The sequence below is a fragment of the Manis javanica genome, chromosome 4 (assembly GCF_040802235.1).
Source record: "Manis javanica isolate MJ-LG chromosome 4, MJ_LKY, whole genome shotgun sequence".
NCBI classification, from domain to species: domain Eukaryota; kingdom Metazoa; phylum Chordata; class Mammalia; order Pholidota; family Manidae; genus Manis; species Manis javanica.
In genome coordinates, this window is record NC_133159.1 from 177,726,171 (window position 1) to 177,748,725 (window position 22,555).

General features: G+C 48.3%; 1 protein-coding gene across 11 annotated transcripts in view; it reads left to right on the top strand.

The window, feature by feature from the left end:
* Window positions 1-5,335: 5,335 nt before the first annotated feature.
* TMEM94 (transmembrane protein 94) overlaps window positions 5,336-22,555 on the top strand; it is a 32,920-nt gene continuing 15,700 nt past the window's right edge. For 4 of the 11 annotated variants that reach the window (XR_012130872.1, XM_036997127.2, XM_036997128.2 and 1 more), the window contains exons 1-4: window positions 5,336-5,464; window positions 13,204-13,249; window positions 15,338-15,466; window positions 17,356-17,397. Coding sequence is in view for 9 of the 11 variants with exons in the window: in XM_036997127.2 (XP_036853022.2) it covers window positions 15,443-15,466; window positions 17,356-17,397 (66 nt within the window). In the remaining 2 variants the exon portion in view is untranslated. Of the gene's footprint in view, window positions 5,465-13,203; window positions 13,250-15,337; window positions 15,467-17,355; window positions 17,398-19,166; window positions 19,401-19,810; window positions 19,951-22,555 lie in introns of those variants that run through there. The other 7 variants (XM_073235914.1, XM_036997129.2, XM_017666150.3 and 4 more) reach the window with 5 other exon arrangements.

The window sequence follows — 22,555 nt, forward strand, 5'->3', positions numbered from 1 at the left end:
AAACCTTCCTCTTGTGCTATGGGAGGCCTTGTTTCTCCGGGAGGAAAATCCCCTGTAGCCTCAGCAGCCTCACAGGGCCCTCTTGCTACCTGCTCCCCTCACCTGAGGGGCAGCCATTCCCTGCAATTCTTAAGAGAGGGAGGGAGGACTTGGGAGGCAGACTTCTTCCAAACCAAAGTTTTGTGCCTTGTTTTTGTGCTTACTTCCAGGTCAGCCCCTTCCTTCCTCATGAAAACTCCCTGTTGAGGTGCATGTCACCTGGTAATCACCTGTGACCCCCATCTCACACTGTGCTCCAAGCTCTACCCTGACCCTGAATGGCTAACCATCCTATAGTTTAGCCTAGTCTTTGTTTTTTTCCCCTTTAAAAAAAATTGATATATAATTGACATATAACAACGTGTAAGTTGAAGGTGTAGCTCCCCACCCCGCACCACAGCTTTGGAATTATTTCCTAAAGTTGTACTATCATAAAGAGAGATAATCGAGACAAAGTGTTGACCATTTCATGGTCTTTATTTCCTGCTGTCATGTTGCCCATCCAACATATTGTGACAATATATACATTGCAATCAAAAGAATGTATAAACCTATTAAGTTTCACCACATTCTCAGCATTATTCAATTTTATTATTTTATCTAACTGAACAGGTAAGAAATGACCCCTTTGTGTCTAATTTAGTGTTCTCTGCTTATTGATTGAAACTTTTTCCAAAAACACTCCCCAAGTCCTAACAGTTGGTTTCTTCTTACACAAGCTCACGTCCTTTGATCATTTGGTCCATCCTCCTGAAGAGCCTGGATGTGCTTGTGGTTTGGTCTGAAACTTTAGCTGCAACCATTGGCACTTAGCCATTTGCAGGATGTGGATCCCGACACCGGGATTCTGGCAAGAGATGCTAATTCTGATTGTGGTGTTTAGCTCAGCTGAGTTAAAAGAACTGCAGCCCAGGGATGTTAAACAATCAGCATTTCCTCCTGTCACCCAGCCCTTAGGCAGAAAGGATGGTGTAATGGCGGAGGGTGCTCCAGTGCTGGAGGGGTCTGCTTCCGCTTGCATGTGACTGGGGGTGCACCTCTTTGTTCAAAAACCTGCATTAGTCCTGCTGAGTTGCTCACATTTTCTGGCTCACCCCTCAGATCCCCATCTGATGAAGGGAAGTCTTATAAATAAACAAGAATGTTTTCTGGATGATGCTTTGTTCAGTCCTTTGCTCTAAATTAGCCTTTTCCAGGCACCTGGAGCTAACAGAGGCACTTTGTCATTATAGCTGATACCATAACGGTCCAGGGTCTAGAAACCTAGGAGTCATCCTTCTCTTTCTCCCCAAACCTTAAGTCTAATCAAGCACTAAATTTTGCCTTGTCCACTTGCCAAACATCTCCCAAACACATCTATTTCTTGCCATCCAGGCTGCTGCCAACTTAGCACAGGGTCTGTGTTACTCAGATTACTGCCACGCCTCCTCTCTGGGCTTCTCAAAGCAGCTCTTGCTTCTCTACAACCCATTCTCTACTCAGCAGCCAAACTATTTTTATAAATTCCCACCAGATTGTGGCACTCTTTTGCTTAAAGCCCTCCAGTAGTTTTTTGACACTCTCAGAATACAGATCAAACCCTTAATGTGGTGCAGAAGACTCCACGTGGGCTGCCCCACCCCACTTCCCCAGCTGTCTGTCACCACTCCGCTCCTCTCCTTTCCAGCTCCTGTCATGCAGGAATCCCCTTTAATTCCTCAGTCTCATACCTTTCTTCCTCAGGGCCTTTGCACACGCCATGTTTGTCTTCACTCCCTTTGGTTGGCCAACCTGTAGTCATCCTTTAGATTTCAGCTTAAACATCACTTCTTCAGGACAGCCATCTCCAGCCACCAAAAAGGTGGTTACTAGGATCCCATTAGAGACGCTCATCTTTAGCACTTTGCACACTCACGATGATATAATTAGTTATTTGTTAAAGGTCTTGTCTCCTCCACTAGAATACTGGCGGCTTAAGAGCAGGGATCTTAGTTTTATTCACCACAATATGTCCAGCATCCAACCCCAGGCCTGGCACATGCAAGGGACTCAGTAAACAACTGGCAGGTAGGCCAACACATCGTAATGTCACTGGTTGGTTCTAAAGAGGGTTATTCCAGGCTGATTTAACAACATTTGAAACATGGTTCTTAGAGTCATGTGACATTGAAATTTTCAGCTATAGCTTTGAAATAGCCCATAGGGTTATTTATAACAATTTAATTTAATTGTTATAATAATTAATAATTGTAAATAATTAATAATATAATTTATAACAATTAATAATCCCAAAACAAATGAAGTAGTGATTCTCTATTGGCTGTACCAGCTAAGGTGAGGTCACTGGGTGTTACTATACTGGCTGGTTTAACAGAGATGTAACATCGCAGAAGGAGAGGGAGCTTCTTGCTAGTTGATTCGTCAGCTGTATGGCCGAGGAGTGTTACACAGACCAGACCACTTGATGTTAGAAGTCCTCTCCTCCTTCCTCCCCTCCTTCTTTCTTTCCTCCTCCTTCTCTTTTCCCTCTCCCACCCCCTCCTCCTTTTGTTTTAAGGACAGATGAGAACTATGAATGTTTGCACAGCTATGGAAAAGATCCAGTGGAAGGGAAGCCACTACCGATGCAAAAGAGAGGCTAACAGGGCACTAGCTCATTTATTCAACAAACACTTACCCAACATCTCCTGGGTGCCAGGTACTTTGTTCATCAGTAGTGACACAAAGCTGAATAAGACACAGTCCTTGGACTCAAGGACTCACAGGAAAAGAAATGCCACACAGATAATGCTATTAATATATAAAGCCTAGCAATGGATATGTCCAGTCTCTATACAGAATCATCAAAGAAACATTAGATGGCATCCAAAAATAATTACAAGGCAACTTCAAATCTTTCTGTGGTCTCTTGAGAAAAATGCCAAAGGGGAAATAACATCAATGACTTTCAAAAAATCTTCTTAAAATCCTGTTCTTCATTTCTCTTTCCCTCCTCCTGTCTGCTAAGGATGATTCTGTCCGTGCCTGAGAAACACCTGAGCAGATTGGGTGAAATACCTTACCCCTATTATTCTGAGACTGTACAATGATCTGGGAACCTAACAGGCAGGAAGAATCCTCCTTAGCAGGCAGGAGGAGAGAAAGAGGCTGTGGATACTAATGCATTATTAATACCATTTTCCTGTCAAAGATATAAAACAATGTGGTAAGTGAAATGATCCAGTTATATACAGGGAATTATGAGAAACAGAACAGAGACAATTCCTGACCTTCAAGGATGACAGGGAGCTAGCCAGGAAGAGAGGAGGCAAGAAGGGCAATTCTCGGGCGCAGTGAAGAGGCCTAGAGATGGGAACTAGCATGCAAGGCTGGGGCAGGGGAAGAGGAAGGTCCTAAGGATAAAGAAAGAGGAATCTCTCTTTCTTGGAGGAATGCTGAGGGAGAAATGAAGGTGATGAGAAATGTCCACTGGGAGGAATTTGTCTTTTCATCAAGGTCATCTTGGTAGGGAGACAGGCAAGGCTCCAGAAGAATGGACTGGTCCAGCTGCCAGAAGTTGCTAGACAACCAACTGCACATGGCCGTGGGGACCTCAGCACTGCAAAAAGACCGGCCAGGGTGAACTTAAGAGTGGGTGCACTGGCATGTTTTGGTTCCAGTGATTTGGTTTACTTATTCATCAAAGTTTTATGGCTAGGGGGCTGACAGAGGGGATGGTCCTAAGGTGAAGGACTATAGCACAGCCCCAGAAACTGGTAGGCGCTCAGTTCACATTTATCGAGTGATATTCATAAAACCCAGTGGAGCAGAGAAACAGTGTGGCCAGAGGGGACTGGGAAACAAGGTGGAGCAGGGCAGGATGACCATTTTACATGTATTAATCTTCCAAATGCAGCTATGTAAACTTTCTGGGATGAGGTGGGACAACGTAATATATAGGCAATTGACTAGTTCAGTGTAGCCAACGTTTACTGGGTACAAGGCCCCAAGGAAGGTGCTATGGGGCCAGCTAGGATAAGTCAGCTGCCTTCGGAGAGCTTGAGGTCTTGCAGAAATAGTGTTGTATAAAGGATACTTTTGTAAAGGCAGCAGTGGAGGCACAAGAAAAGAGGTACAACGCCAGAGTTTCAATGACTGAAAGTCAGGGGAGGCTTTTGGGCAGGCAGTGCTTGAGGTGCACCTCTAGGATGGGTGTGTGTTTGACTGCTGGCTTTACTGGAATCTTCAAAGTACAGGGAACCTCTTAGGTAAAGGAGCAGAGTGCGAGGGTCCCACATGCATTTATGGGATGGTGGTGAATGTGTGTGGCTGCAGTAGTAGTTTGGTCTTTGCAGAGTTCTCCTGAAAAATGCATGTCTGAGGCGATTTATGATGTGACTCAAATGTCAGGCAGAGAGATATGGACCTCCTCGACTTGCAAAGATAAACTGCAGAAGATTTTTGTGTGCAGGAAGGTGACATGAGATTCTACCAGTGTTTAGGCAAACAGTTAAATCAGTTCACATGTAGATTAGGTACTGAAATGGTGCCTTCCAGTCCAGCCGAGAAGGGGAGGTTTTAATTACATACTTAAATTCATTAATAGGACGAAGGGACTTTTCCTTCCCAGGGACCCTCCTCCAATTTTACAGATTAAAAAACAAAAGCAAAACACCAAGTTTCCAGGCTTAGATCTCTGGAAAAACAGAAGTAAATACTGACACAGGCTTGCTTTGTTTTCCCAAGAGAGGTCTCCCAGGCGATTTCTCTCATTATCTAGAAAAAAATTTTTACTTGTTTTTTTCCCTTTAGAATTCAGCCGAGCTGAGGGGAAAACAGCAGTTATTACCTTAGATTCTCCAGCTTTGGTTTGGACGAAGTATTAGTCCCTGAGGGACTCCCTCCAAGGTCTCTGAGCAAGGTGTCTCTAGGCATTTGTTCCCGGTAACAAGAAGCTTAGAAGTACGAGACAGGGGAGCTCTGCAAAGGGCTAATTTAAAAAAGAAAGAAAAAAAGCAAGGAGGAGGAAGCTCTGTCCATCTTTGTAGGATAATTCCGTAGGAGAATTAATCGAGGCGGAAGCCGTGCCCTCCCGTCTGGTCAGGACTTCTGGACCAGAAACGGCTCGAGCTATACGCCAAAAGGATGGACAGAGATTGGGCGCTCCCGCCACCGCATCTCTTGGCACTTAATTCCGCCAGGCTCCTAGAAGGGCGGTTGTAGCTACAGCCGAGCGGCCGTGCAGCCAATAAGAGGCCAGAAATCCAGCTCGTCTCAGATTTTGACCAATAGGCACTCAGATCTTTGACTTGCTAGCGGGTGTCTTTGTTGTCCGAGAAGGGAGGCAAGTCCCCTTTGAATTGCCAGTAACGGGCATGGCTCCGGCCCCTGGAGGCGGGGACGTGAAGTGAGGAGGGGGCAGGGAGGGGAGAGGACGCAGGCGAGGAAGACAGGCCCCCGGGCCCCGGTAAGTACAAGAAGGCCGGTGGGGCCCGAGCAAGGGGAGCAAGGGGGCGTGGGGCTCGGCCTTCCGCATCCTCTGGATTCTTGGCCGAGGGGATGGGAATGTGGGGTCTGCACCCAGGGAACGGCCTCGGAGGATCCCTTCGAAGGGGGAGTCAAGAACAGGCCCCTGCCTCCAGCTCTTGGCCATTTTCTTACCCCAGGGGCTCACACTTGCCCTCGGCCCTCGCTTGGCCCCTCGGGGGTCCTGCATCTGAAATCGAAGGTTCCTGCCAACAAAGAACCCCTCCTACCCAGGTTTGTGCCGGGGCCGTGGTGCAGAGAACGTCCAACGCTGATGCCCAGTGTACTTACTGGGTCCTAGGGGTCCCCCATCCCTGGTCCCACTTCAGACCGTTGTTCCCCTGCACGTGCTGTGGGCTGCTGCCCGGCCCTCGTGCTGACCGCGTCCCCTATGCCCAGTGGATGGAGCGGAGGGGCTTCTCGATCCTGAGCAGCAATGTTGCAGTTTGGAGCATGCCCTGCCTTTTTCTTTTTTCCCCTTCGTCTTTTCCGAATCGCTTAAAGACTTCTTAGAAGCAACCATAGGAACACAATACTTGCCATCCTATAAGCCGATTTCTGTACTGTGTCCTCATTCCCCTGCCGCACACCCCTAAACTCCAATGTCACAGGCCCGCCCATGCCACGCTGTGAGCCCCTACCCGGTGCCCAGAGCTAGATGCGAGGGAAACCCTGCCCTTCTTTGATTGGCGTGTAACCACAGGCTGCACTTGGCGCATTCGTTGATTTAGTCACGTGCTGCAGCATCCCACCCTTTCATCCAGTTTTTGTGTGGCTCTAGGTGGAAAAACGAGGGAACGCTGTACTGAATCTATTTTCCTTCTAGTGTGTGATTTTGTGCATGCGGGGTGATGATGGTTTTCTTGTGCATTATCCAAGCTAGTTAGCTTTAGCGACATAATTCAGTTATTCCTTAGGTACTCTTAGAAGGTGGAAGTCGGGGTTGGGGACGGTTTTAACGTTTTGATTTTACAAATGTGGAGACAGTTGGGAGAGGCAAAGAGGCAGGGCCAGGGTCCGGAACGCTGAGGTCCAGATTTTTAAATTCTTTATCCATTAAAGCCATTTTTCTGCGTGTGATCTGAGGAAATCAAGTTCCCTAACTTCTCTGAGCCTCTTGCAGGGTGTTTGTGAGCATTAAATGAGATGGTATGTATAGGAATTCTATATTTAGGTATTTATAGCATGGAGTCTAGCACTTACTAGGTTCTTGAATATTTTGCATTCATTAATTTTAAGTAACCAGCCGGTAGTTCACTGGCTGATTTTTTTTGTTTTAATATTTATTGTGGTCTCTATGTATTTGGGGCCATAAATGATTATAGTGATTCTCAGTTGAGAGGGAAGGAAGGGGTGGAGTCAGGGCACGGTAGACTTCTTCCCCCGTTTGGGGGCAACCGTTGTAGTGTCATTAGAGATGTTATTAAGGGGAATGTGTTGTGTCTAAGAACAAGATGGAGGCAGAAAGAGTTTGAGGACTACTGAAGAAAGAAGAAATACCGGTGTGATGTGTCTTTATGGTAATCTTGGAAAAGAAGGGTTGATCTTAGTATTACAATGAGGTGCTTTTAATTTTTTTTTCTTTTTTAAGCAATGGCACAGGTATGGTTCATTATCTAAAGAGTCAAATAAAAGTGATCCATGGGATAAAAAAGTTTGAAAATCACTGTAAAGATCAGAACACATCAGAACATAGACTATCACTAACCCTGGAACAGGGGACAGCATGTCCAAATAAAGTCTACAGATACTCTGCAAGTCTTATTTTAGCTGCCTTGTTAGCTTTAACCTCCTTGCTTACTAGTTCTTTCTGCCAGAACTTCAAATAGGGAAACTGGTGGATACCATGGAACAGTGCATGGGCCAGGGAGGTGAAGTACACATCATTCCCGTGATAATCAAACACCAAATAATTGAGAGTTAACTGCCCTTGAACCCCTACTCCCACCCCTTGTTTGTGGTGACCTGTCGTCAGAAGATCAGACCCAGAGAGCCAGGGCTGGGCAGTGAGATGGAAGAAAACAGAAAGCCTTCACATTTCTATTTTGGAAGTTGCTAGGGAGTGCCAGCTCGGACTGTTGAGAATCAGTCTCTCGGAAAGCTTAACTCCTGCAGAACTAATGAGAAATGAAGGTTGCCATCCTTCGTTTCTCCGCACTGCTCTTTCCCTAAAGTTGGGCTTGGGAAACAGTTTCCATAGGGAGAGAGAAGAGTGCTCACGCAAATATTACCCACCCCCAAGGCTTTACTGAGCCTCACCTGGTGAGTAAAACATGAGTTCTTCCAATAGCAGTCCCAGCTGGGAAGACACAAAGCCTCTAAGTCCATTCCTGGTATTCGAGTGAGACGGTTCCAGGTCACGGGTGGCCCTTCCCCACTGGTAAACACGTGTCAATGTTTTTTATCTTGTTATCGCGCCAGTGTTGTTTCCACTAGAGTGTCTTTCTTTATGTAAAAGATAGGCTCCTTTAAAAATCATGTTTGAACCATGGTTTCCGAGCAGGCCTGGATTTGTTTACAGTAGCACAGGTGAACGAAAGGGTAGGCCCTGGCTGCAGCAGGAATGTTTTTCTTCCCAACGGACCAGCCAGCCAGAATGTGTGGTTTGGTGATCAGGGGTTTGTATAATTATAAGCCTTGCCTGTGGCTGCCCAGGCAGTAGTAAACAGTATCGGTCACATGGCACGGCAAGTAGGGTAATGGCCAGATTTAGACCCAACATGATGACTGTAAGCCAGGCGCATCTCACACTGGTTGCTTTGGGCTTTGAGAGCTCCAAAGACAAAAAGTGACAGGAGTGAGGGGTGCCCAAGGGAAGGAGACCCTTTCAGGGCTGACAGTGGCCTTTGGGAAATCAGAAATCTTAGTGTAGTTGCATGAGCCCGGTTTTCTTAATTTCAGGATCCTTTTGAAAAAGAGACTTGTGACAGCAGTGTTCCTTAGTAGGGAAGTGGGCAGAAACATATTGGGAAATGCTTCGAAAAGATATATACTGGAGAGAGACCCAAATGTATATCTAAAAGAGCATAAACATCCCTAAAGTTTGCATGGAATGCAAAGGGGAAGTAACACTTAGGAACATGAGCCAGAGCCAATTGCAAAATCAGAATCAAGTTGTTGATTTTTTTTTTACTGTGGTAAAATGTACACAGCATAAAATTTACCATTTTAGTCAGTTCTGTGGCATTAAGTACATTCGTGTTGTTATGCAACCATCACCACCATCCATTTCCAGAACTTTTTCATCTTCGCAAACCAAAACTCTGTGCCCATAAAACACCAACTGCCCTTTTCCCCTCCTTCCCACTTTCTGGCTCCCCCATTCTGTTTTTCTGTCTCTATGAATTTGACTATGGAAGGGACCTCAAGTAAGAGGACTCATACAGTATTTGTCCTTTTGTGACTGTCTTATTTCACTTAGTGTAAGATTTTCAAAGTTCATCCATGTTGGGGCATGTGTCAGAATTTCTTCCTTTTTAGGGCTGAATAGTATTCTGTTGTATGGGTGTACCACATTTTGTTTTTCCATTCATCTTTGTATGGACACATGGGTGTCTTCTACCTTTTGGCTATTGTGCATAATGCTGCTGTGAATGTGGTGTACACACATCTGTTTGAGTCCCTGGGAATCTACCTATAGGTGAGAGGTAGCTGATTTTTTAAAAATATGTATAATACATTCACATGGTTTGAAAATCAAAAAGCGCAAAATTATGTACAATAAAAATTCTCCTTCCCACTCTTCCCCCTGCCACTCTGTTCCAAATTATTCTTTTTTTGTGGGTTATGCTTTTGGTATTGACTCTAAGAAATCCAAACAAAGTCACAAAGATTTTCTCTGATCTTTTCTTCTAGAAATTGTATAGTTTTACATTTAGGGCTGTGACCCATTTTTAGTTAATTTGTGTATATGGTGCAAGCTATTTCCAGGTTTGTTTTTTTCATCTGAGCGTTCAATTGTTCCAGCAGTTTGTTGAAAAAACTATCTTTTCTCCACTGAATTGATTTTGTATCCTTCTCAAAAATCAATTGACCACATATGTCTGGATCTTTTCTGGACTCTATTACCAGGGCAATATACACACTGCCTCAATTACTGTAGCTTTATAAACCTTGAGGGCAGGAGTGAAAGCCTTCCATCTTTCTCTTGGGGTAGTCTAACTTGAATATCTTTTATTCATTTATTTATCCCCACACCCCTGTTCTCCGCCCCCCTCCCCCACCCCCACGGCCTCCCCAAATGTTTTTTATTTTTATGAGTGGCATTGATCATCTTTCAATATGTAGAAGCTACTGGATTTCTTTTTCTTATTTGCTACCTGATGTATTTGTTACCCATAATTTCCCAGACTCTGCTTGGATCCCTCTAGTGATGAGGAGTTCATTGGCCCTGGGGTGGCCTAGTCCATTTTTTTATACATTCTGTTATGTAAAAGCTATTGTTCATGTTGAGTCCCAATCTGCCTCCTTATGGCTTCTTGTCCCTGATCTGGTCCCTGGCTTTGGGGCCTCCCAGAGTAAGCCTGGCCCTTATTTGTCCAAGCAGCCATTATAGCCCTTCTAGCCCTGCTGTCACCTGATGTATTTTTCATGTACTAGCTAAGTATCTTTAGTCTTTTCATTTTGCATATCATAATTTCTCCTGCCTGGTTGATGCTGCCTGGAAGCCTTCCAATTTTGTCAGTGTCCTTCTTAAAATGTGTCATGCCCGAATGAACAAAATATTCCAGGTATGCTCTGATGTACAGAACTCAGACTACTCCTCTCTGTTTGGGGACATGGCATGTCTGTTAATGCAGCCTAAATATGAATGAACTTGGGGTGGCCATGTTACCTTGTGTTGAAATTGCATCTAACTAAGCTATTTATAATAGTTTTATTCAGTAGTTTTTTAACCTAAGTGCCGGACTTAATATTAAATCTATTACAACTAAATAGAATGTATTAGATTTGGCCCATCATTTCAGTATGTTGAGATCTTCTTGGATCTTGACTTTGATTCCCTTTCCAGATTTACACCAGCCAAGAATTTGATTAGCATACTGTCTGTTTCCTCATCCAAGTCATTGACAGAAATATTGACTAGGATGCCACCAAGGATAGAACCCTGAGACTTGCTATTAAAAACCTACCTCCACCTGAACATCAATCCATCCCTTTTGGCTGAATACAAGTCCACCAGACTGGATGTTTGGTGTGTTGGGCATGGCTAGAGTACAAGCCCAGCTAATGAAGATGTGTCAGAAGGGATTAGGGCAGCCAGCTTCTCAGCTCGCCCTCAACCTGAACCTTAGGCACCCACTTAGCTCCTTTTGGTACTGGTTCTGAGCTTGACAGCAGGAACCATCCTTCCCTTTGTTTCTCTGGCTCCTGTGCAGCTTTATCTAGATACTTGTCATGGCAAATGAGGATTACTGTGATTTTCTTCTAACTCTTCTGCCTGTAATTTCTCTCCTTTCCCCTGCAGATCCACTCTCTACCCTCTTAAAATACTGGGATCCACTCAGAAACCCTCAGTTCTTCCTCAAGGATCCCTTTATTTTGGCCTTCAGGGGAGTCTGCATTTCTGTCTCGATTCCCTGTCCTATGTGGCATTTCTTTTTTTTAAATTAAGGTATCATTGATATACAATCTTATGAAGGTTTCGTATGAACAGCATTCACCCATATTATCAATCCCCCCTCACCCCATTGCAGTCAGTGTCTGTCAGCATAGTAAGATGCTGTAGAGTCATTACTTGTCTTCTCCGTGCTCTACCACCTTCCCTGTGACCTACCTATATTGTGAGTGTTAATGATAATACCCCTTAATCCCCTTCTCCCCAACCTCTTCCCTTTGGTAACTGCTAGTCCCTTCTTGGAGTCTGTGAGTCTGCTGCTGTTTTGTTCCTTCAGTTTTGCTTTGTTCTTATACTCCACAAATGAGTGAAATCATTTGGTACTTGTCTTTCTCTGCTTGGCTTATTTCACTGAGCATAATACCCTCTAGCTCCATCCATGTTGTTGCAAATGGTAGGATTTGTTTTCTTCTTATGGCTGAATAATATTCCATTGTGTATATGTGCCACATCCTCTTTATCCATTCATCTACTGATGGACACTTAGGTTGCTTCCATATCTTGGCTACTGTAAATAGTGCAGCGATAAACATAGGGGTGCATATGTCTTTTTGAATCAGGGATCTTGTTTTCTTCGGGTAAATTCCTAGGAGTGGAATTCCTGGGTCAAATGGTATTTCTATTTTTAGTTGTTTGAGAAACCTCCATATTGCTTTTGTGGCCCTTCATTTCTTCCTCTCGACTCAGGCCTTCTGCTCTAACCAAACAGGCCAGATCACCATCTTTCAAAAAGGCTACATGCATTTCTTCCTTGGTGCCTTTTTTGGGACTTTGAGTTCCCGCTTGGGTTGCTCTCCCTCTTTTACTTACACTTTTTCTTAAGGGCATAGCTCCCACTTGCTTCTTCCAGGAAACGAGCCCTGCCCCCAGCCCCCAGTGTCCTGATCTCTTCCTCCCCAAACTCCTGCAGCACCTATTTGCAATTCTCATTTAGTATTTCAATGCCAACTTGAGTTTTAGTTATCTTTTTTCATAATAGCCCCAAACTGGCTATTTATAAATTCCTCTAGGGAGGGGACCATATCTTATACTTCAGTGAAAACAGGACCATTCCTTACAGTTATTAAATAAATGCAGTTATTGTACACAGCAGGTATATATAGTATAAATATATATATGGTATAAAAAATATATAAATGTGGTATAAATATTTGTTTCCTTCATTGTCTCTTCTATTTTGTATCTGCCAAATCTTGTATGTACTGGGCATTTTAGAGGTTGGTTGAGCTGATTTAGTTGGATCTCAGATCCCATCTTACTTTTTAAAAATCAACTCTATTGAGGCAATATTTGCACACAGTAAAAGACACCTATTTAAGTATATCATTCAAAGATTGACATATGTAAACACTCCGGTTACCACCACCCATAGTCGAGATGTTGAACAGAAGATCTCTGCACCCTTTGCAGTCATTCCCTCCCCCAACCCCCAGGCAACCCCGGATCCGCTTGCTGTCATTACTGATAAGTTTTGCCTGCTCTAAATTTTATATGTATGAAATCACACACTATATGCTCTTTTGTGTCTGGCTCCTTTCATTCAGCAGATGTTTGAGGTTCAGCCATATTGTTGCGTGTGTCAGTACTTCATTCTGTTTTGTGTCTGGGTAGAATTCCATTATATAGCTGTACCATACTTGTTCATCCATTCACCTGTGAATGGATGTTTGGATTGCTTCCACTTTTTGGCTCTTTTAAATAAAGCTTCTAGGAACAGTTGTATACAGTTCTTTTTGAGGACAGATATTTTCATTACAGGCCATTAGTTGGTGTATACTTAACTTTCTCAGAAATTGCCAAAATGTTTTCTGAAGTGGTTGTACCATGTTACATTCCCACCAGCAATTTATGAGGTCATATCCTCACCAACACTAGATATTGTCAATCTTTTTCATTTTTAGCTGTTCTAATGGGTATATATTAATTTATGATAAACATGAATATATTAGAATACATAGAAATATTATTTAATTATTTAAACAATTAATGTTAATATTGAATCTTCTGATCTGTGAACATGGCATATCTCTCCATTTATTTAGGTCTTCTTTAATTTCTTTCAGCAGTGTGAAGTGTACAGTGTAACATGTGTTTTTGTTACAGTCATCTGTAAGTATTTCATGGAGTTTTTTTGTACTATTATAAGTGATGTTTAAAAATTTTTGTTTTCCTATATTTCATTGTAGCATCTGGAAATTTAATTTATGTTGTATTTTGCATTTTGACCTTGTATCTTGCAACCTTGCCCATTTATTTGTTCTAATATCTTATTTGTAGATTCCTTAGGATTTTCTACACATATGATCTAGTCTTCTGCAAATAAGACAGTTTTACTTATTTCTTTATGATCTTTATGCCTTTCATTTCTTTTCCTTCTCCTTGCTTTTGAGTCCTTATTCTTGACCTAGGTAGCATTTTGTTCATATTTCTTGTTTGCTAATGATAGTGATGTCAACTACTTATTAAGACCTACTATGTGGCAAATAGTGTACTAGACTCTCTGTGTAACATTTTACCTAATTCTTGTTAACACTTCTGTGAGATAGGTATCATTCTATGAGTAAGGACTCAGAGACACAAGTAATTTGCCAAGGTCATTTGGCATTTGATACATGTTAGAACCAGGATTTGAACCTGGGGTGTTTGACTTTGAAGCCAGTGCTTTTTTTTTTTTTTTTTACCCGCAGTGAACCAGGACTAGAACTAGCCCTTTAAGAATACAACGGCTGGTTTCAGGTCAGGCAGTTGAGGACAGGTCTTTCTCAGAATCCCATGTATGGAGTGATGGGAAAACAGAGTCTCTTAGAAACATGTCCTGCTCCTGGCTGCCCTTTCTGAACTGCTGTGGTTCCAGCTGGCCACAGAGTTATTTCACACTTGCAGTGTTGGCAGGAGTTAAGCACAATCCCCATCTGGCTCCTGGTGCCTTTCCCTGTGTGGTGACTACCTCATCCAACCCCTGCTGGGATGGGGTGTCATGGGGACCTTGAGCTGTCCTCATAAACAGGGCCTGGGCAGCTTAAGTCAGAACAGCCTTGGGGAGAAGTGGATTCAGCCTCCCAGGATCCCATTCAGTTGGCTGCCAGAGACCAAATGTCACTGCATTGTGAGGCTGCTTCCAGTGTCACTGTCTGTCTCTGAGCCCTTGGGGCTAGCTCAGCTTTGAAAGCCCTGCTGGAAAGGCAGGGGTAGAAAGAGACTTGGAAGCACAGGCCTGTGATGTCGGTCCTGGTGCCGCCTTGTGAGGAATCAGAGGGGGTTTAGAGTGGAGTTGGAGGCTGCAGAGCTTGGGCCTCCTGGCTGGGGTCCCCCGGACCCAGCTTTTTTTTTATTGTTTCTAGACCCTTCTTTTATGGATCAGTTCTCCTGGGCCTCTGACCAGCTCCTCTTAATGAGGCTTTGCTGCAGGCCCCAGAAAGAACTGCCCTAGTCAGCAGGTTAGTGCTTTCTCCCCGACTAGTCACCTGGCACCAAACCAGATTACTCAGTGGCACTTTTTACCAAACACGCCCAGGTCTGAAATCATTAAAGTGTGCTGGCTGCCAGGTTGGGTGGGTGAGGGTCAGGGGTTGTGTGGGGAGGGTGGTGGTGGGCAGGGAGGTGGGGCTGATCTTCATTTTCCAGATGGATGTCCTGTGGACCACAGCCCAGGTGCCTGTTGAGCGCCGCCCTCTTGGCAGCCTGCCTGAAAGGTTGGGCGGACCGTGGGCAGTCTGTGTGCACATGTGTGGTATGTGTTCCCAGCACCTGGACATAGGTGCTCCTGGGGGCAGCAGTGGAGTTAGCATGTCTCCACTTCCCACCATTCCATTCCCCCGATTATTCGAGGTGTATCCAGTTTACCTTCATGCTAACCGTCACTTTTTAAAAAGTGATTTCTCCTGCCTGATGAAGTCAGTGACTGAAAGAGTACATGGGGAACGGAGCATATGTGCCTCCGAAGATTGGGGCTACAAAAGGGGCAGCGTGCCCCCCTGCTACATCTGCTGCTAGCCTTGTCCCTGCTGGCCTCAGAGGGTGGGCTTTGTCCAAAGCTGACTGCCTGGGAGGCAGTGCTGCAGGATGGGGCTGGCCAGGGGCTGGGGACCGGCTCTTTCCCAGAAATAACACCATTGTTCAGATGATCCTGCTTTGGTTCACAAGAGCCGTCCGTTCTAGCAACCTGGACTTAGGGGATTGCTTCCTTCTTTTCCCCAGATGCTGTGAGATTGACAGAATCCCTGGGTTTGTACATGTTGGGGAGGAACCTTCCTTTTGGGGGTGACCACATTCATCTGGGCATGCCTACAGTACTCCAGACCCATGGACCTGATGGAGAAGCACACGGTAAGCCTTGTGTGATGTCCTGACGGGTATTGTCTGTGTGTCTCTACTGGACTCCCCCACTTGTGTTTGCTGGGAGGTCCTCACTTGGGAGCCTTTAAACAAAAGTGAGAGAGGGGCATCAGGAGCGTGGGGCATGGGATTGTGACCCCCTCTGAGAGGGTGCCATTGCTAGGCTGGAAAGCAAACTTGGAAGTGTACACACAGGACACCGGGCTCCCAGCACAGCCACGTGGGAGCAGGTTTCTAATCTGGGTTGCTCCACACCAGCCTTCCACTTCTTGCCCAGGGGTTTGTAATTTCGTTTGTTTGCTCTTTGCTGGGGCTCTGCCCCAACCTGCTGAGCCATGCTGTGTGCCATTGGGCACCCTCTCTGTGGTTAGGGATGAGCTCCCCAGGCAGACTCCAAACACAGCTGCGTAATCAGCTGGAGGTCCGGGTGTGCCTAAGATTGGCCTCTTCCCAGCCTGGTCAGGTACACCATCTTTGCATGGAGGCAGACTGTCAGCAGTTGGAGCGTCCCTCTCCTGTGACAACCGCCCTAGTTGAGGTCCCCCCATCTCTGGCTGTCTGGCATACCTTCCTAACAGGTCCCTGTCTCAGGTCTCCTTCCTTCTCTTGGCTGTCAGAGAAAGCTATCCAAGATGCAGGGCTACTTTTTGTTGCCCCTGCTGTTTAAGGGACTTTTAAAAGGACTCTGCGCCACCTGCTGAAACTCTCAGTGTGGTGTGCAACACCCTCCATAATCCCGCTCCTGCACATGGGCCCAGTGTCCCTACCTCCCCTGCCTCACCACTAGTAATTCTGAATGCTTCTGAGTTGGGGCACACACCCCACTCCTAGGCTCTTACCCTGACATGCTCCCCACTCTTTTCCCTGGCAGACTTGTCCTAATCTTTCTTCGAGACTCAGGTTAAGCATCCCCTTCTCCAGATATGCCCTCCTTCCCCTCCACCATCAGACTTGCCACACCATACTGATATAACCTGTCCCACTTTATCTCAGTGTCCCTGGCTCCTAGCATAGAGCCTGGAATGTTACAAGGGCTTTCTTAGTATACACTGACTTGAACTTATGGGTGGTGATCTTCCTGCACAAGAGATGTTGGGAGGTTCTGGAGAGGGAGCCGTGGGTTGACATGCTGGTCCTCTGGTGGTGCATGGCTGACTGCTGACTTGTTCAGCTCAAGGCTTCACATGCCTGTGCATCAGCTCTGGAACAGGCTTGTGGACCTGAACTTGAAGCAGGGTGTTCAGCCTCCGGGTCACAGATGCCTCTGGCTGCCCCGCAGGTGTCCATCCTAGCAGTGACTGGCATAGAGGGAAAGCTACACTGCCTCTCCTCTAGCCTGGGTGCAAGGCCACTGCATACAGGTGCAAGGGCCGTGACCCGCTCAATTCCAGGGAGCACCCCTCAGAGGCTGTGATGTTGTGCAGTGTGGTGGCCTGCCTGAGATGGGGCTGAATGCCCCCAAAACAGAGGACAATACTGTCCTCTGGTTTCACCCTGTTGCTGAAACACCAGTACCTAGTGAGTTGCAGGAACAAAGTTCTTTTGATCCAGGGGCTGGCTTCTCTCTCAAGCCTGGGGAGGAACATGGGAGCCCAGGCTAGACAGCTCTCAGGGGTGATTTCTCCAGGAGGATTTTTCTGAATAGATGAGTCCTGAGCTAGAAAGCACCTTCACCATTGCCACCAGCCATATTTACGGAACACTTCCTTTGGGTTGGTAGAACTTGGCATCGGGGAGGTGGCCTCCAGCTTGGAGACAAACCGTCTGGCGGAGAAACTGATAGTACAAACAGCTACTAGAACCTGGCAGGGTTCCTCCCGGAGGTACCCTGTGAGTTATATAAATGGGCTTCTAACGATAACCCCTGTGGCCTCTGACAGTCCAGGGCTTCTTGGAGGAGAGCTGGATGGAGCGAGTTGAAGGTAAGGGACCCGTTGTCCCTGGCTGTCACCCAGGAATGGCTTGGCTGTGGTGGGTTGATTTTCGCCAGCAGAGCCTCCTCTCCCCTATCTCTATTCCTCTGGCCAGTGGTAGACACGCGTTAGTAGTGACAGTCCAGGTTTCTGCTTCTGAGAGGCAGAGCTCCCCTTCTTGCTTGCTGAAGTGGCCAGTGTAGGAATGGAGCAGGACAGGGGAGGCTGCGCTGGGGGCCCCGCAGAACCTCTGGGGTTAGACCCTGTGAGCTTTCTTTCTAGGGCCAATTGCACAGAAAGAGTGTTTGCTTAGCTGTTTCCACAGAGCAGTGCCTTGGTAGAAAGCTAAGGGGAAGGGTGACCTGGATGCAGGGGACAGGGACAGGAGTATCTCCTGGCAGTTTGCTAAAGCTGCAGCCTAGCTGCACTGGCAGCAGCCAGCCTCAGAGAGGCTGGCTCAGAAGCTGACCCCTCCTCCCCTGGCCTGTGCCTCGTGGAGACTTCCTGCCCTTAACCTCTGGACTGCATGGCCCCTCCTTTCTGTTCCCATTCAGCTCTGGGTTTGGCAGGGGCCCCACCGGGAGCTGTGCTGGAGAGCGGGGAGGGGAGAAGCCAGCTTGAACTCTGCTGAGGCTCACTCTTCCTTCCCTGCAGCTTGAGTGGTGTCGTCTAGGAAACAGGGCCCTGGAGAAATGTGCTCCGGCTCCAGCCTCCTCCCTGGTGGTTGGACCCATTAGGCTGTTTCCTGTCCCTCGGGGTTTGGCAGCCCCATCCTAAGGATGACCTGGATGGAGGCAGAGAAGTTTCCAGTCCACTCCCAGGGCCTTTGGCCACCCCTTCACCCAAGGGTCTGGGCTGAGAGCTTCCTGTATGTCAAACTCAGGGTCCCAGAGTGATGCTCCGGCTCTGCTTGGTTCTGAGAGATGCTGAGGCAGGAACTCCAGGTCACTGGCCTCCTCTTTCTGCCTGGAGATGAGGCCCAGTGTCCACAGGCAGTCCCCTGTGCCCAGCAGCCCTGAGACAGGTGTGTCTTACTGCACTGGCCATTCATGACCTGCTGGTTGAGCCTGTGGCTGTTGGAGCCCCACTCCTACCCGGTGGGAAGGTGTTGGGTCCTAGGTGTTGGGCTCCTCAGAGGCCCTTCCGGCTGGCTCGGGCTGGCTCTTCCCTCTTCCTCGGATTCTTCCTCTCTCTTGCTTCCTGGCCCCTGCTCTGCCCCACAGAGGTCTCTGCTCCAGTCTCCCCCATTGCCGGTGCTCCCCCTCCACACAGGATGTGCTGCTATTAATAACCCGAAAGTCCCCTCTCCCCTCCTTCCTGCAGCTCTAACTATGGAAAGAGCTGTTGTTGGCGTGGCTCCATGCTGGGAATGTGAGTGATTTGGGGGATCTCTCACGGACACGGGCTCACAACCTTGCCCGGTGACTTGGGGCCAAGGAAAGGTGGGCTGGAAAGACAGCCCGGGTGCTCCTGACGCCGTGGCCCACAGGGCCCCAGGCAGCAGCGTTAGCACAGCTTCTCTTTTGCACATGCATCCACACCTCCTTGGCTGCACATGGCCCCTCTGCGTACCCTGCAGTGGCCTCCTCTGATGAATGGGCTGAGCTCCTGGACATCTGGCAGAGCGTCTACAAACTTTCTCCTCTAGAGCCCTCTCTCCGCCTCCTTCCCTCCCTCCCTCCCTCCCTCCTGCCCCTCCCTCTCGCTCAGGCTGCTGTTCCAGCACTGCTGCCTCCTCCCTCCTCCCGAAATCTGCAGTGGCTGGAAATAGGCTGAATTAATCAGCAGATTGGAGCTCCACTCTGCTGTGCGGATGCTCTGCAGCACCAGCTCCCTACTCACACCCTAGCTCTGTCCCCTGTCTTCTCCTCCCTCACTCTCTCTCTGTGTCTCCGTCTCTGTCTCTCTGAGGGGTGGTGTTGGAAGTACTGTAGCTGACCCCTGTCTCAGCTCTCCCCATGCTCTTTAAGCAGGCGGAGCTATGGATGCCCCATCAGGGCAAACGCAGCAAAGTGAGTATGCCAGCTTGGGTTTGCATGTCTGTTACAAATGCCTTGTCCCCTGCTTTGTGCGGGAGGCTCTGGGTTAGCGGTCGCCACAAGCCTTGAAGTGGATGCCGCACTGGAGGCTGCTTCTACTACGAGGTAGTTAGAACCATGGAAGGAGGCTGGGGATGGGGGCCTGAAAGCCACCATGTCTAGGGCGCTGCCAGCCAGGGTCCTGAGTCACCCAGAGTAGGACTAGAACTGGGTTTCCCAGTGGGGCATCCTTTCAAGTTATGCTGGGACCCGGATCTCCATGCACAAGTGACAGGAAGCTCTGGGCCTGGATGCCACCCCTCCTTGGGGCCAGGAAGGGGGTTTTGTTGACTCAGGAGCAACTGGGACTGGGGTGATTTCTTTCTTGGTCTTGGTGGCTGCAGGAGGAAGATGGCTAGAAGTGCCAAGGTCAGCGTGAGGCCAGTAGCGCTAGGAAGAGGAGGAAGGTTGCAGCTTTGACTCGCCTGGCTTCAGAGGCCGTCTGAAGAGATTTATCATGACTGCTCTAAAGGCCCTGTGTCTGGTAGCTGATTCCCTGCCTCAGTGATGCGGGCATTTATGGTATCCCGCTTTGGGTCCCCTCTCCACTTGTGCTGGACAAGAAGGCTGTGATGGCAGGGACCTGGCCGAGGGGCCAGCCAGTTCTAATTACTGGTTACCTGCTGTTGTCAAGGCCAAGGATCAAGTTGTAAATTCATAACCACTGTACCTGAGCCTAGGGGACCTTGATTCCGCTTGCTCCTGAAACAGGTAGAATAGGAAGGAAAATGACTGGGGTAAGAACCTTGGGGTCGGGGGACATGCTGAAAGGACAGGGGCTTGGGGATGGGGCTTATGGCTCTGGGCCACCTGAGAAATCTGACTGGAGTGGTGCAGGAGACCCCAGGGATGTTGGCTCTCTGAAGACTTGTTAGACTGACCCAAGGGCTCAGCTTCAGGCCCTGCAGAACTGGCCCTGCTCAGTAACAGACTGCTTGTAGTTCTGAGGTGTTGGATGGGGTCCTTTCACCAGCCTGCTGTTCCCCCTAATCCCCGTGCCCTGCCAGTGTCCCCCTTTGATGAGGGGACAGAGAGTAGCAGCATGGCTCATGAAGGGCGTTTGTCCCAGCCTTGCCTGAGCTGAGCTTCCTAGAGCCTCGACTTACTCTCTGTCAATGTGGCTGCTGAGCTCAAGCAGTTAAAACAGTGGGATGGGGTTGTTTCTCCCTGCACAGCATCAGTGTAAGTGGGGAAGCTGGGTGTCGCCCCCACTCGCTGGGGTAGAGACCTTGCTTAGCCATTGCCTCTTGCCCCAGAAACGTCTGTGGAGGTGCCTAACGGTGCAATGGGGTGGGAGCTTCCGAGCATCTGGGAAGCAGGAAGAATCTATTACTGCCATTGGGTACTGAAGGCTGGGCTAGGTTTTCCTTACCCTTCTTGGCTCTACAGGCAAGAAAAGCAGGCCTTAGACTGTGTGTGTGTGTGTGACTCAGGTCCTTATTTCTTGAACAAACTCATGCAGTCTCTCTATTGGTGCCCAGGCACCCCAGGGTGCTCAGTCTAACTCATGCTTTGAGGAAGGCTGGCAGAGCCCCTCACCCACCAGCCCTTTCTGAATTTCGTTTGGAAAGGGTGAGGGTCTTCCACCACATTCCTCAGCTTTGGCCTCACACTGCACGGGGGGACACCGTGGCATAATGAGAAGCAGGGAGCTCACTTGTAATTGGGACCCTCCTGCCGGAGGCCGGGGAGATGTTGCCCTTTGGTTTCGGTGAGGGGCTGTGGCAGTTGGATCATGCAGTTCGGGCTGTAGAGAATGGGCTGGCCCAGAAGGCTGTGTCCTCACCCCAGGACCAGCCTGTGCAGGCAGGCACTTTTGGAAGGCATGTAATTACAGAATGGTTCATTTTTCCTCTGCTGTGCTGTCTTTAATAGCCAGTGTGGGGTTGGTGCTCCCGACCAGACACACCATGCGGGGGCGATGCACACAGCTGTGCAGGCGCCCTCCGGCCTCCACTGGTGCCGCACACCTCCCACACCTGGAGCAGCAGCATGCAGGTTCTAGGAACCTGGGGGCACAGAGAAAGAGCGAATCAATTGCTGGGCGAGGGAGGAGGAGGTCCTGGGCTTGGGGGCACATAGAATAAGGCAGCAGATGTCAGGACAGCCACAAGGCAAGCTGTGTGACCAAAGTCCTAGCTGCCGGAGGGACACCATCCTGGCTCTCTGGCTTCTCCTTTTAGCCTTTTCCTGCCTTCCTGAGCACAGTCCTCATTCTGGCTTCCCAGGTGACCTGGCAGCCCCTGGGATTTGCCTGGCCCGTCGTTCAGCCTCCCAACCCCTGTTTTAGGTGTGCAACCTTTCGCCTCTGCAGCCTGCCCTTCCCTGCCTCTAGGAGGTTTTCTCACTTTTGTCATTTCAGGAGGCCTGGCCTGGGCAAGTCCACCCTGGGAACTCTCACCCACTTCACTGTGGCGAGGGAGCGGGAGTTCGGAAGTTGCAACTGGAAGGAGAAAAGGGCAGGGAGTTGGGGAGGCCCGGAAGGCCCTACTTTCTCCCGGGCCTGGTGCACAGCGGCTGTGCCTTCCAAATTCCCTCTTCCCTGAGCCTGGGCATCCCCTTCGATGTGGGCAGGCCTCCTGGAGGATTTTCATCCCTCCTGTGTTAGGACTCGAGGAGGCAGAGGTACAGACCTTTGCCTTACCTGACGTTCATTTGTCCTGGACCATGGCCCTTCAGGGAGGCCTCAGGATCCCTGTCAAAGTGGGAGCGGATGGTTGAGGTGCATTATTTGCCCAATGCTGGGGTGCAGGCCCCTGCCCAGAAAGCCATTTCTTCCTGAGCTGAAATAACCAGTTGTCCCCTCTGGGAAGAAGCAGTTCTTATCCTCATAATCACCCAAAGCCACTGTGAAGAGCAGGGATTAGGTGGGATTCAGGCAAGGGACCTGGAAGTCTTTGGACAAGGCCCACTCTGGGGCACGTCCTCATCTCTCAGGCTGCGGAAGCTGGCAGGAGGCTGGGGAGTGGGGGCCTGCTCAGGTGCCATGCCAGGTCTGCAGCCGTGGGCTACTGCCCTCACACCAGCAGCCCCTTCTGGTCATGGAGGTGAGGGTTCCTGCGAGGGGTAAAGCTGCCAAGGAGTGGGGG